The sequence below is a fragment of the Gossypium hirsutum genome, chromosome D05, assembly GCF_007990345.1.
Source record: "Gossypium hirsutum isolate 1008001.06 chromosome D05, Gossypium_hirsutum_v2.1, whole genome shotgun sequence".
Classification (NCBI taxonomy): Eukaryota; Viridiplantae; Streptophyta; class Magnoliopsida; order Malvales; family Malvaceae; genus Gossypium; species Gossypium hirsutum.
In genome coordinates, this window is record NC_053441.1 from 17,639,117 (window position 1) to 17,652,646 (window position 13,530).

Below are 13,530 nucleotides of genomic sequence, written 5' to 3' on the forward strand. Positions count from 1 at the left end.
TTATCTCTAAAGTCCATCCCTCATTCTCCATTGATAATGCGATGCACACTACTTTTTGATAAAATTTAACTATCGATACGGGATAAAACAACAAGCTCATAACTTAAAAGTCGAATTAAAATCATATATTCCCTTAATAAAAACAAATCATTTCAACTTACATACCACAAACAAATAATCCATATAGCTCGAATCCATTACAGAATGAACGCCCATAACAAATATAATAATCACTAAGCCATATATCAAATATAAAATAATGAAAGAAAAAAGCCGGAAACTAGGGATCGTGTGATCAATTTCCAAATGATCACTTGTATCTGGGAAACCTGGGGCCGAATATGATGCTTACAAGCCAATAACCGTTTGCAATTTAATAATCTACAAGTAGACTATGTAAGTCCGACAGTTGTTGAAAAGCAGGCATTACTTTACAGAATTAAAAATATAATTTAGATATTCAACGCTCCATGTGACTTATCACCATTAACAGCTCTCTCCCTCATCTTTCCCAACTTACGCCAAACTCTTTAGAGATACTAAGATTATTGAAGTATGAATCATTTAACTCTCCTTTTCATATCGTTTCTTTGCATCTGTGTCTTGAAATTTGTCTACTCCATCATATGGATCCCGTGGAGGATCCAAAACCATTTCCAGAAACAAGGAGTAAGGGGCCCTGGCTACCGTCCAATCTTTGGGAACTCAGCTGAGATCCAACGTCTGTATAAAGAAGTTAAGTTGAAGCCAGCTCCAGTTGACCACCACGATGTCCTCCACCGCGTGGCTCCGTTCTATCACAGGTGGTCCGGCATGTATGGGACGCCGTTTCTGTATTGGTTCGGGTCAAAACCCAGGCTGGGAATTTCGGATCCTGATATGATCAAGGAGGTTACCATCAACACGAGCGGGTCGTTTGATAAGCTTGGGTTTAACCCCATGTCCAGGATGCTCTTCGGACAGGGACTCGTTGGTTTGAAAGGTGAAGAATGGGCCCTTCACAGGAGGATTGCAAATCAAGCCTTCAACATGGAAAGAGTAAAGGTAAAATTCCTTTGTTCATACTTCATACTACTTGTGTTTTTTAATAAAAAAATTATGGGCCTCAAATTCAATGATTTATCAGCTCAGTGAAAGTTTTCTATCTTGTTTTTATTAAGGGTTATCTAAACTGTACCCTTTTTTTTATGGCCAAGACAGAGTATCTATGGTACAGTTTAGTCGTGGGCCTTGTATCTCACTTCACTTGATTGTATTTGTCTTCAAATCATAAACTGTACCCTCAAGTTGGGTTGGTGCTGATGGTAACAAGCCTAAGTCTGGCCCAAGGGCTTACGTGATGCATACAAGTTACAGACATTGACATGAGAAAATGTGTGAATGTAAAAACCCAGTGTAGTGGAATTCTCCAACATCCATAAAAAGGGGGGTGAAAATCTTGATTATCAATGGATGTAACTCAAACCAACACTATTTTTGAACAAAACTCCTTTTAACTGCAGGGTTGGGTACCTGAAATTGTAGCTGCTACTACGAAAATGCTTGAGGAATGGGAGGAAGAAAGAGGTGGGAGAGATGAATTCGAATTGGAAGTGAACAAAGAACTTCATAACCTCTCAGCTGATGTTATATCCAGAACAGCATTCGGTAGCAGTTTTGAAGAAGGAAAACGTATCTTTATGTTACAAGAACAGCAGATGGAGTTGTTTTCAAAGGCCATAAGAAGTATCTATATCCCAGGGTTCAGGTAACCTTTTCTTATTTCAGTTTTCGTAAGAAATTAACTAGTTTCTTCATGTAAATATTTATATCGTACTAAAAAGCCTAAGTAATTGTTGTGTAAGGTTTTTGCCTACTAAAAATAATAGAGCGAGGTGGAGACTAGAAAATGAAACTCGTGAATCTGTAAGGGCACTGATCCGGTCTAACAGCAAGAGAGGAGAAAACTCTTCAAGCCTACTCAGTCTTTTGATGTCTTCATATAGGAATCAGGATGATAAAGAAGAGAGGTTAGAAGAGGAAGAAATTATAAACGAATGCAAGACCTTTTATTTTGCAGGGAAAGAAACAGCTGCTAATGCTTTATCATGGGCACTTCTGCTTTTGGCATTGAATCCGGAATGGCAAGATAAAGCAAGAGACGAAGTGGTTGGCATATGTGGAACCGATATGCTTCCAGCTGCAGAGCATTTGAGTGAATTAAAAATTGTAAGTTTTATCAATTGATTTCTCAGGTTCTGGTCGATTCATGTTTAAGAGATGTGATTGCATAAACGATTCAATGAACAGGTGAGCATGATAGTCAACGAAACACTTCGGCTATACTCTCCCGCAGTGATGTTGATGAGGGAAGCAGTCAAGGATTTTAAGCTAGGAAAGCTAGATGTTCCTGCAGGTACACAGCTTTATTTGGCACTGAGTGCTGTTCATCGTGACACTGATATATGGGGAGAAGATGCTAACAAATTCAAGCCCTCAAGATTCAAAGAACCCCGAAAGCACTTAGCCTCGTTCATTCCATTTGGCTTGGGGCCTAGAATTTGTGTTGGGCAGAATTTAGCCATGGCGGAGATGAAAATAGTTCTAGCCATGATTATCCGGCAATACTCATTGGCAGTGTCTTCAACGTATGTTCATGCTCCTTTGTTGTTCATCACCTTGCAGCCTCAGTATGGTATTCAGATACGCTTGACAAGGATTATGAAATAAAGAACTCTTCTTTATCGATGTAAAATAGATGCAAAAGATGGTATATATGGTTTCAAGGCTTTTGTGAACACTGACTCGTTGTTGTTATGTGAGATTGATGTAGCGTTTCCTTAAATGGGAATTCCAGCAAAAAAAAAAAACCACTCCAATTTTGTCTCCCAAGTATGAAGCCGCCATTGTTGTAGTTGAATGCTGAATAATCCAAATACAACATCAAGAAAGGAAGAAATTTATAGAAAATTAAATGAAAACTTACGCCTAAAAAATTAGAATGAAATAACAAATTTTAATTGTTAATTTTCTCTAGTACTTTCTATCACATCAGTATTATGTTAGATACGTCCAAGACATGGACGAGGGGATACCTAATTCATCCAAATTCATGTCTAATAATAGAAGTTCAAAAAAAAAAAAAAAGTCCATTTATCCTCCTCCGACCCATTTGGTATTTGGATGATTCAAATAAACATGACAAAAGACAATTCTATCCTCGTCGAGATCCCAAATATAATCGAAACCATTGAGTCAAATCCGTCAATACGTACGCAATTAGTTGGTCAACATTAAAAATCTAATCTTATCCTAAGAAGGAAAACGGGAAATTGGCGGCTTTTGATTCCCACTTTACCTCCCTGAAAATATTTTTAGGGTTTCATTGACGTAGAACACTCTCGACTTCTATTTTGGATTTCGTAAAGTGAACTCCACATCCACAATAGAACCGGTTTCCGGCCCTTCCCTCCAAACAACCGGTTCATTCTAGTTTCCCAGAACTTTTGGGGATTCGGGACTTTGATTTTATATGTTTGGCTTTGATGCCTTTTTAGAGGTGAGTTTCGCGCCTTGTTAATTTAAGTTTCATTTTTAGAGCGTGGACTTCTGAAATTTCCGGTTTGAAGGAATTTATTGTTTTTTCTCCTTTTATCTGTTAGATAGTTATTTTAACCAACTGATTTGGATTTATCATCTGGGTAGGTTTTGATTCCTTTCTTTAGCTGACTTAGATTACGTATCAATTTTGAACTTAAGCTTTGGTAATCTTTGCTCTACGTACTTTCCTATGTTCTGTATAATTGATATTTGCAGTATTACCGTTCAACATCTTGTTTCTTGTCTATTTTTGTTTCTGTTTATCTAGTTTGATTGTTAACTTGTTATCGGCCAACACTTTTCTTTTCAGGTTTCGTAATTCCTGCTATTTTTCAAAGGGAGAGCAGGGATTATCTATGGTCTAGATGTGTCAAAAAAGTTTGGAGATTTCTTCTGCATATAGTATTGACTTTTGTGTTCTCTGTAAAATAGACGGTTTGAAGCAAATTTGCTTTGCCTAAGAAGATAGGATGCCATCTGCTTTGTTTTTGAAGATGAGGAGTGCGGTTCGGAATGGAATCCAGAGAACAGAATGCGAGCTACAAGATTCACTTAAAATTCTGATTGGAAAAGGGAAGCTAGGGTTTAGAAATTACAGGTTTTTTCATTCTTCAAGTCTCTCAGGACTTGCTGATTTGCAAGGATTTTTTCCAAGTGGGACAGTTTTGGCTGCATGCTCAGATTCTCTATCAGTTAATTGTGGAAGGAACATTTCTGCTGTGGGCGCATTTCCTCGAACTGTTTTTGTTCCATCTGTTTCAGGCCCTGCCTTCCAGGCTTGTAGGTATCATATTGATTGTGCACTTGTTGACTCCAGCCAAATACCACCAACTGTGAGCAAATGTCAGAGTAATCCTATGGCTGTTTCTAGTTCTGGAGTTGTAATTGGTGGATTTGTTGATTCATTGAAGTTAAAGCATGGGCACCTTTCATCGTCTACAAGTAGTGCTGATATACTTTATGGCAACAGAAGCATACATCCCAGAATAAGTTTGAAAAATCTTGAGAGACCTAACAATTATGCAATCTATGGACAGCTCTTGCATAGTATTGGAAAAAGATGGTGCAACTGTAATCTTTCCTCAGGGTCAGGTTCAAGGGCTTTCCACAGTTCATTGCCTTCTTGTTTATCAGCTGGGACAGCCCGTGATGTTTCCTTTGATAATTCTGGAGGTGAAGAACAGGTTACCAGTTCAGAAGAGTATGATCTCTGCGCAGTTTTGAATTTCCTCTTACTAAATCTTACAATATTTTTTATGCAATTTATATTTATACTGTGCTTGACAATCATGACAGGAAGATTTCTGCCGGCAAAACTCTGAAGCTGCTCTCAGGTTCTTGCTATCTTCCCCATCCTGATAAAGAAGATACTGGAGGAGAGGATGCTCATTTCATATGCGCGGATGAACAAGCAATAGGTGTAGCGGATGGAGTTGGTGGCTGGGCTGATCTGGGTATTGATGCAGGTCAGTTTTCTAGGGAGCTCATGTCTAAATCTGTATCTGCTATCCAAGAGGAGCCTAAGGGTTCAATCAACCCTGCAAGAGTCTTAGAGAAAGCTCACTCTAGCATAAAGGCAAAAGGCTCCTCAACAGCATGTGTCATAGCACTTGGAGACCAGGTAAGCCATTTCTATTCTGTGCTTGCCTATCATGTACTGTTTTCGTATTCCAACATGAGTAACTTTTGCATGAGATAGTTATTTTGAACACAAGCTCTCTCATCTAAACCAATATTCTGCTTTATGAACTACAAATTAGTGACTACAATGGACATCTTTGTATGAATGTTTCTGTAAGCGATTCCATCCACATAATGGCAATTCATAGAAACTTTCCATAGCATATGACCTTAGTAGGGGGTAAAATCTTTGTTAATGAGGCAAAACCTGAAATGATGAAAAGTGAGGTCTGAGAATTGATTCTTTGTTGTTACTCTACATTTCTCTTCGAGCAAAACTGCTTAAGCTACCCTTTTTTTTTTCCTGGAATAAATGGATGAAGTTACTCGCTGGATAGTATATTCTATTTTTTGGGTTTTCCCTGCAGGGACTTCGTGCTATAAACTTGGGGGACAGTGGTTTTATGGTGGTTCGGGATGGATGTACTATATTTAGATCCCCTGTTCAGCAGCATGATTTTAACTTCACATATCAACTTGAGAGTGGAAATAATGCTGATTTACCTAGCTCCGGTCAGGTAGTTATACAATTTCCTCTTGTGCTTATATTCTGGGAAAAGATAACTTCTTGCGACTCTTGAAGGAATAAAATTTGATTGTGTAGTCTTATGAGAAAAATGTCTACGTTTGATGGATGTTTGCTTTGGTGGACCTGACATGTTAGATGTTGTGTTTGCTGAATGTTTCCTCTGGTTAATAGCTTAAATATCTAAATGTTAGAGGATACCGTTTTATTCTCGAGAACTGATAGGTTATCTAAATTATTTATTAAGCATTGGTTTACTAATTTTGATTCGTGTTTCATCTTTTACACCTTATACTTTCCCTTTTTCTGTCTTGAACAATAATTTTTCTGGCTTGGTTATTGCATGTGAGGCTTTCAATGATTTGATTGATTATGAAATATCTGAACAATCTAAATTGTCTGCTCAAATCAGATCTTTGCAGTTCCCATTGCTCCAGGAGATGTTATCATTGCTGGCACGGATGGACTGTTTGATAACTTGTACAATAATGAAATTACTGCAGTGGTGGTTCATGCACTGAGAGCTGGTTTTGGGCCTGAAGTGACTGCTCAGAAGATAGCAGCATTGGCACGAGAACGAGCACAGGCTAAAGATAGACAAACTCCTTTCTCAACTGCGGCACAAGATGCTGGGTTCCGTTACTATGGTGGAAAACTTGATGACATAACTGTTGTTGTGTCATATGTTACTAGCTCTGATGAAGTATGTTTCTTTCTCTCATGCATTTGATCTTAAATTCTTTTATCCCATTTTAGGGGAGTCAAAATACAAAGAGAAATGAATATAAGATTAAAATTTTTGTTGCGTTTGAGAGTTCCTGATAAAAACTCTTTTTTTTTCTGGTAAAAACATGTTTGCATGCTCTTCTTTCCTAACACATGATTTGACTGTTCCTTTCAAATTTCTGGATTTCGTTTAATGTCTCTCATTAATAGAGTTTATTATTTTTGTTTACCTAATTACCCTTGCGTTTTAGGCTTCAAGCAAAAAGAGTTGAATTCTGAGCAGTTGCCTTCCAGTTGACCTACATCGAAATGAACATTGGGAGTGACACCATTTACTCAGGTATTCATAAAAAATTACTGCCAAGTTTTTTTCCCGGAGTACTGCCAAATATTTTGGCTTCGGAGCAAAAAGAAAATTCCTCTTGTTGTGCTAACAAGTATCATTGATGCATAGGCATTAAAATTAGATGTGATAAACAATCTGACATTTGTATTTGTTAATTATCATTTCGTTTACATTGCATTCATTGTAGTTACTTGAAAAATGCAAATAATACATGTTTTCTTTTCTTCTTGGGAGAACAAGGCTTGATAAGGATTTGGAGCTTTTGTAGCCAGGAAACTTGAGTTGGCTGGCTTGATTTGTGGCTATCCAGTTGTCTTTTGTTTGTTTTGGTTTTTTGTCACACTGATTCCTTTTATGTTCGTGGAGTGAAGTGAGATGATATGCTCTCCATGTTCAACACCTCTCATTATTGTAATTAATAATAAATAATACACTAATATCATTCCATTAGTATACGAAATCCTCAGTAAACAAAGGACTATTCTGTTCATTTGAAAGATTGAATGACTTGCTATACAACGTTGGATAATTTCTTTCTATCGCCAAAGCAGTTTGAATATTTGATCCATCTCTTCTCAATGATCAATAGAATGCTGGTGAAGCACTGAATCAAACAAGCCTCCTCAATGTATGTTCTCCGCTGTATGAAAATCCAAAACTGCTCATAGAAGGTAGAGTGAGAAATTAATTGGATTTGGATGATAAATATTTGAGGTTTAATATCTTCAAATTCGCTCTAAATTTGTTGCAAATAGTACTTGAAATATTCAAATTTGAATATTATCAAACTCTAAAAAAACCAATTATGATATTTGTCAATTTTCGAATTATCTGTTATAATCAACATTTATATAAGTGAGCTATGTGTCACAAGATAGGAGGTGGTTGTATTTGATTATAAATTTTTGATGCGACCACACACAACCCACTTACATTAATCTTTGCCAGTTAAATCTGAAATTTGTAGGCATTTTGCATTCAAGGTAGGCCCTGTATGGATGCAATGCAAACCCCTTAACCCCATACTAGTGCCAAATTTATTAGATCTTTTCTGGTCATTTCTCTCTATTTGAATTTGGGATTTCTCTTTACCATCCAAGCATCAATTACATGCCACATGGGTCCTTATGAAGTTGGATGAACTTTTCTACCAAAACACCATTACTTCGATTATTTTTCCTTCATCCTGAAGATCTTAGGACTGAAAAAAGGAAAATCATGTGGATGGGTTTGCGGAAAACTAACTCAGACTCAACCTTGTAACGCCAAAAAATAACCTTCAACAATTTTGAAAACTGTTCATTGAATGACGCGTGATTGACTTTAACACCCTACCCTTTGTTTCTTCTGTACCATTTTTCAACTCTAACCCACAGATGATTTGTGGCTGCAAATCTTTGATAAAAACTTCTCAAACATGTAAGTTGTTTTTTCTAACCCCACTCTGTCTTTGTCTGTCTTTTCCCTCCTCCAACTTTCTCTACCAAAACATTTTATTTTCTTCTCAAGAAACCTCCTTTGCTTCATCAATGGGAAACATGTTAGTTCTGTACCACTTGATTCAACTAATTATGGAAGCATGTTGACACTTTAAAGACCCAAAATGCAGAGATTTTCTCAGAGAGAAAGTGTTCCTTCAGGTTATAGTCCTCAAGCTACATTCACGGCTTCATGTTCTTCTCCGGAGATGCCACGTAGAAGCTCAGTCTCAGATATAGACTTCCATGATGTCTTCGGTGGCGCACCGAGGAGGCCACTAATTCAAGAGACAAAATATGATTTTGGTGAAACTGAAAACAACACTGATCATTCATCACCTGCCTTCAAAAGAAGTGATGAACCGGTTGTTGCTTCATCATCACGGAATCCATGGTCTTGTTTCAGCAAAAAGCCAGTGTTCGATGAAGAAGGGATGGCCCGGATAAGACGCTCGAAAAGTGATTTCTTCCATGATATTTTTCAAGGGAACCATTCATCGAGTTCTTCAAGGAAGTACGAAATGAATGACCCTTTTGCACCAAGTTCACGGTTAATAAAACCGGCTAGATCTTTGTCACCAAAGCCTGAACCTTTTGGCAGTTCATTCCCTGCTCAATCGAGGTACTGCTTGCCTTCATATTTTTGACATATTACCGGACAATACAAAAGACAAGATCATAATCAATATATATTGTCAGTTTTTGCAGAATTTTTTTTTTGTCTTGTTTCTTAGTTATGTCTCTAATCTTCTAGTTTCAGCTGCATTTGTATCTTTAATGTTTCGGTTGCATCTATATACATTCCCCCGTATTCTATGGTAAAAAAAAAACAGAAGAAGAAGTAAACTTGGCATTTAACAGGTTTAATTCACCCATCTGATTTCATGTTTCCTCCAATGGCTTATTTTTGCTGCCATTAACAGACTTCTAAGCCTTCCTTCTAAAGTGAACAAAGGAATGGACCTCCCCAATTTAACCACATCTAAAAGCAAGGATGGGGCTTCCAATGGCTTAAGTTATTTGAGAGAGTCGACAAACCCAACTAAGCATGTGGAGACTGAGACAAAATGCAATCCGAATGGAGATTCGAGTAGTTTGGAGATTTCGAAAAACGGCAGCCGATTTCACTTCTCAATATACAAATGGGCAAACATAGGAGGTGTACCAGTAGCCATTCCTTTAAGGGGAAGTGATAAACTCAAAGGGAAGGATAAACTGCAGAGGTGCTCAAGTGCTAATGGATGGATAACAAGTGAAAGCAAAGCAAGGGAACCAAAAGATAAACTGCATAATTGTAAATCTTTTAGAGTAGAGCACGGCAAGAGTGAAAATGTAGGCTTGCTAATTGATTCGAGAAATGAAGATGGAGGACCCGGTCAAGTTATCGAGGAAGGCAACATTACCAAATCCGAGTCAGAAATCATAAACAAGCTTAAAAGCACTGATAAGAATGTTTCTAAGGGAAAAGTTTCTGCAGTTGAAAAAGCAATTCACAAGCCTCAACCGAAACCTCTGAACTTGATTTTCAATGATGACTACGATGACGAACAAGGTTAGTCTCATATTCCACTTCTACATTATGTGTTTTGGTGCTGATGTGTTGTTTCTTGTATTGTTTTCCTTCAATTATATATATAGGCAATGATGAGATAACTAGAAATTGTGGAAGCAAAGACATTTCTAAAATGAGTGCCAAGAAACAAGATGTAAAGAAAAGGGATACTTCAAAAAATGTAGAAGCCAGTACAACAAGAATAAAACATTCCCCTAGGAACTCTTGGGATGATACAAAAGCCAGAGTTAGAGGAAAGGTTAAAGAATTCATCAAAATTTTCAACCAAGATGCTTCATCGAAACCTAGAACGGACACCGCACTACCAGAGAATCATGGCTCTAGTCGGAAGGAAAGAGGTACAGTCCAGCCAGAGATTGAAACAAGTATTAACATGAATAAAAGGATTGAGAAAATTCACTTGAACAATGTGCTGAAGAAGAAATCATATTCAGATATTCCTGCTGCGAATCACATGTGTAACGGTGCATCCGAGAAGAACATCAATAGCTCGGTGAATGATACCGGTTAGTTTATCTGTTCCCTTTTCACTCTATATGGGATTTTATTTTTCATTATGTTCTTGGAATTCTGCATAATCTGCTTCTGGTGCTTTGGACCACATATAGAAGCAAGTTCATTACTTACATGAACTGCTACGATCAAATAGTTTCTATTTCTACATAATTCGATCTTTCTTTCAATTACTACACCATGATTTTTCATATGTTCATACTGATTATTCACTTACTCTGTTGGCATCAGTTTCTGATGGATTCAAGACTATTGTTGAAGATCCAGCAGAGTCATTTGATAACTACATTTTGGTATGCGACTCATCCATTTCTATGAGTTCAAACATACACTTCCAATGACATTATGAATTCAGCATTTTAATCTGAAAACCAGGTTTAGGGTTAATAAGTAAATTGGCCCCGGAGCCCCAAACTATACACCTTTGAATGATTTGTTACTTGGCTACTTGTTAGGAGGAATGATATAATTTTGGCTGACCTTCTAATGAGCTGGTCCACTCTGGCTTTTGAGCAGGTGGAAGAACTGAGGCCAGAAGAGAAAATTTTGCCACAATTTGGCATTGATCCTGAAGAAATCATGGTAATAGAGATTGCACTAAATAGCGTTATAACCTATGCCCAATTGCACATACATCCATGTTGCTTCAGATCTTTCAGCTGGTACTCATTAAATGCAGGCCATAGATGATAAAATACAGCAATGGTCAGATGGTAAACAAGGCAATATTCGTTCGCTTTTGTCAACCTTACAATATGTAAGTAGTAACGGATTCACCTCATCCCAAGTAAAACTGTCTCTCATGTTTTCACTGAATTACTCTCAAGTCAAGCCTCTAATTTCAGTGGCTAAATCAATACTTTCATTAATGCCCTGAAATATTCAGAAGCTTTAGGCATAGCCACATTGTTCGAAAACCCAACAGTTCATTTCGAATTTATCAGTCCAGTGTCTCATTGATGTAAATGTGAACCTGAGGCCAATATAAACTTTCTATTGTCTCTTAAAAGACTAACATCGGTTGTGTTCGTACACATAGGTTCTTTGGCCCGATAGCGGTTGGAAGTCGGTGCCTCTCGTGGACATAATTGAAGGACCATCTGTGAAAAGATCATACCAAAAAGCTCTACTGTGTCTACATCCAGATAAGCTACAGCAGAAGAGTGCTGCCTCAGATAAAAAATACATTGCACAACGAGTCTTCGATATTCTGCAGGTAATATATAAATTTGCATAAATTTCTTGAAATGGCGTCAACTTGATCCAATAGATTCTTGATGAATGGTCTTTTATATGTGTATTCTCAATGAACACTTCTATCATATGTAACAAGCTCTCTGTGACAACAGAAGTAATTAGCCATTTGTCAATCCATGCTGGCTTGCCAAATCTGTTTCATATGATCAATTATTGTACTTAAAATTGTCTCCAAGTTAAGACAAATGGGCGAACATTTCGGGGCAGATCCCTTAAGGACTTCCACAAGTTTGAAAATTCTTACACATGGGATGACCGGTTGTTTGGCCACAGTTTGTTTAGTCGGCCAACTTTTCTTCTTATTAGGACAATAGCATTTAAATTTGTCAATCTTTAATTCCTTAATGTCTGCTTGTAATTTTCAGGACGCATGGACTCATTTCAACTCACTCGGTTCGGTGTGATTATCCCACGACTATATTCGATTAAGTTTTGACAGAAATCCGAGTTTTCCAAGTTTAATGTTACACTAGAAGAACAACCAAAATGAGTGAATTAACAGATAATTTAATATGTATATGTATATGTATATGTATATGTATATGTATATACATGCATATATCCTTTGAGCAATGGCATATGATTCAAGAACAGGACTTTTTAACATTATCACCTTCTTTGTACCTATTAGTTTGCAGTTTCTGCAAAAAAAAAAGAAAAAGAAAAGTGAAGGGGGGTGGTTCACCTTGTTTGAACATTGTAATGGCCTAAAAAGAATATAAAGGTGATGTACGGGTGGTCAATTCTTCGTGTTCATTTACCCATCTTTCTGGCATCTTCCATCTTATAGTGAATAATATTTTCTGCAGCAAAGGCTCCTCTTTCGTTAACTTTGACTAATATTTTTGTACCGGCCACTGAATTTGGAAAATTTGGAAACAAGTCATTGGTTAATTTCAAGTATTGTGTGATTAATAAGAAAATGAAGCATGCAATTTTATTGATTAAAAACCTAAAAGCATTGGCGTCATTATCTGATGATCCATCAGAGTGAGAAGAAAAAGGGTCCACCAGATAAGGTGCAAATTGGCTTCATGTGTGCAGAGACACAGTCATGACTATGGGCAACATTGTTGCGTTTTGACTCTGACTCACTTGTCGTTTTCAAATACATCCAAAAAGAAAAAAGATTGTCATCTTTGGGGCTACCACCACAGACACTGCGCCATAATTTGTGTTACCTTCACCATCTTCTTCCCTTGCCCGTTACATTGTCCTTATTATACTAACCAATATATAGTAATCAGCTGTTATTGGAATGGTAGCTGCCTCACTGTAAGGGTGACAAATCCAGAATGGTATTAAAAAAAAAAAAGGCATACGAAATTTTAGTTAAAATGTTCAAGATTTATTATGTATTAAATTTAAATTTCACCTTTTGTAATTTCTTTTTACTTTATAAAAATATCCCCTACTAATGTAAATTATTTTATACTTAAAAACTCGATAAAAATAAATATTTGTATTTGATGATTATAGTAAGTAGGAATTAATTTATTATGGTTGAAATTACTACCATTATCATTTCAGTACATGTATATATAAAAGATGTTGATTATATCAAGATTAAAAGAAATTATTATTGGAAATAAGAAGTTGGTGGATGGATTTTCCTTTGACAACTAAATTACACCAAATCCACTGCCTAAATTTGATGTTATTTTGACTTGACAGTGACATACCTTGAATTCAACTTTCTATTATTAAAAGGATGCAATTTAATTCAATTTCAAGTGCTCTTTCTATTTTAGTTACACTTTGATGATTTACTTCTCTTTTTATTTATTGAAATAAAAACTAAAGGGCAAAGATGATGTTACATTGATTGAAAGTGGTAGAGAGACAATACAAA

The 13,530-nt window shown here is 36.7% G+C and overlaps 3 protein-coding genes across 8 annotated transcripts; all 3 read left to right on the forward strand.

Moving 5' to 3' along the window:
• The first annotated feature begins 183 nt into the window (after nt 1–183).
• LOC107905412 (cytochrome P450 734A1) lies at nt 184–2,777 on the forward strand. The gene is made up of 4 exons (XM_016832058.2): nt 184–1,044; nt 1,503–1,747; nt 1,845–2,208; nt 2,290–2,777. The coding sequence occupies exons 1-4, from the start codon at nt 556–558 to the stop codon at nt 2,707–2,709; spliced, it is 1,518 nt and encodes a 505-aa protein (XP_016687547.2). The 5' UTR covers nt 184–555; the 3' UTR covers nt 2,710–2,777.
• Nucleotides 2,778–3,249: 472 nt separating this feature from the next.
• LOC107905409 (probable protein phosphatase 2C 55) lies at nt 3,250–7,347 on the forward strand. Of its 3 annotated transcripts, none has more exons than XR_001686520.2 (7): nt 3,250–3,538; nt 3,890–4,780; nt 4,876–5,200; nt 5,628–5,777; nt 6,198–6,488; nt 6,763–6,851; nt 7,092–7,347. XR_001686520.2 is itself a non-coding variant. In XM_016832056.2 (6 exons), the coding sequence occupies exons 2-6, from the start codon at nt 4,050–4,052 to the stop codon at nt 6,781–6,783; spliced, it is 1,518 nt and encodes a 505-aa protein (XP_016687545.2). In that variant the 5' UTR covers nt 3,250–3,538; nt 3,890–4,049; the 3' UTR covers nt 6,784–7,347. The 3 variants fall into 3 exon arrangements, 1 of the variants encoding a protein (XP_016687545.2); XR_001686522.2 differs by having other exon boundaries at nt 7,098–7,347; XM_016832056.2 differs by having other exon boundaries at nt 6,763–7,347.
• A 547-nt stretch (nt 7,348–7,894) lies between these two features.
• Nucleotides 7,895–12,421, forward strand: LOC107905406 (J domain-containing protein required for chloroplast accumulation response 1). 4 transcript variants are annotated; one of them, XM_041094104.1, is made up of 9 exons: nt 7,895–8,957; nt 9,259–9,887; nt 9,974–10,246; nt 10,343–10,414; nt 10,653–10,714; nt 10,938–11,003; nt 11,101–11,178; nt 11,461–11,637; nt 12,044–12,421. In XM_041094104.1, the coding sequence occupies exons 1-9, from the start codon at nt 8,461–8,463 to the stop codon at nt 12,080–12,082; spliced, it is 1,893 nt and encodes a 630-aa protein (XP_040950038.1). In that variant the 5' UTR covers nt 7,895–8,460; the 3' UTR covers nt 12,083–12,421. The 4 variants fall into 4 exon arrangements, with proteins under 4 accessions (XP_040950038.1, XP_040950037.1, XP_040950040.1 ...); XM_041094103.1 differs by having other exon boundaries at nt 9,974–10,414; XM_041094106.1 differs by lacking the exons at nt 10,653–10,714; nt 11,461–11,637; nt 12,044–12,421.
• The last annotated feature ends 1,109 nt before the right edge of the window (nt 12,422–13,530 follow it).

Bases quoted from the DNA above. Each gene is read 5' to 3' on its own strand.
- LOC107905412 (XM_016832058.2), top strand. From the start codon at position 556: ATGAATCATTTAACTCTCCTTTTCATATCGTTTCTTTGCATCTGTGTC. The intron at 1,045-1,502 runs GTAAAATTCCTT...TTTTAACTGCAG, and splicing joins TCAACATGGAAAGAGTAAAG to GGTTGGGTACCTGAAATTGT. The intron at 2,209-2,289 runs GTAAGTTTTATC...TTCAATGAACAG, and splicing joins ATTTGAGTGAATTAAAAATT to GTGAGCATGATAGTCAACGA.
- LOC107905409 (XM_016832056.2), top strand. From the start codon at position 4,050: ATGCCATCTGCTTTGTTTTTGAAGATGAGGAGTGCGGTTCGGAATGGA. The intron at 4,781-4,875 runs GTATGATCTCTG...CAATCATGACAG, and splicing joins CAGGTTACCAGTTCAGAAGA to GAAGATTTCTGCCGGCAAAA. The intron at 6,489-6,762 runs GTATGTTTCTTT...CTTGCGTTTTAG, and splicing joins ATGTTACTAGCTCTGATGAA to GCTTCAAGCAAAAAGAGTTG.
- LOC107905406 (XM_041094103.1), top strand. From the start codon at position 8,461: ATGCAGAGATTTTCTCAGAGAGAAAGTGTTCCTTCAGGTTATAGTCCT. The intron at 11,004-11,100 runs GTAATAGAGATT...CATTAAATGCAG, and splicing joins TTGATCCTGAAGAAATCATG to GCCATAGATGATAAAATACA. The intron at 11,179-11,460 runs GTAAGTAGTAAC...TCGTACACATAG, and splicing joins TTTTGTCAACCTTACAATAT to GTTCTTTGGCCCGATAGCGG.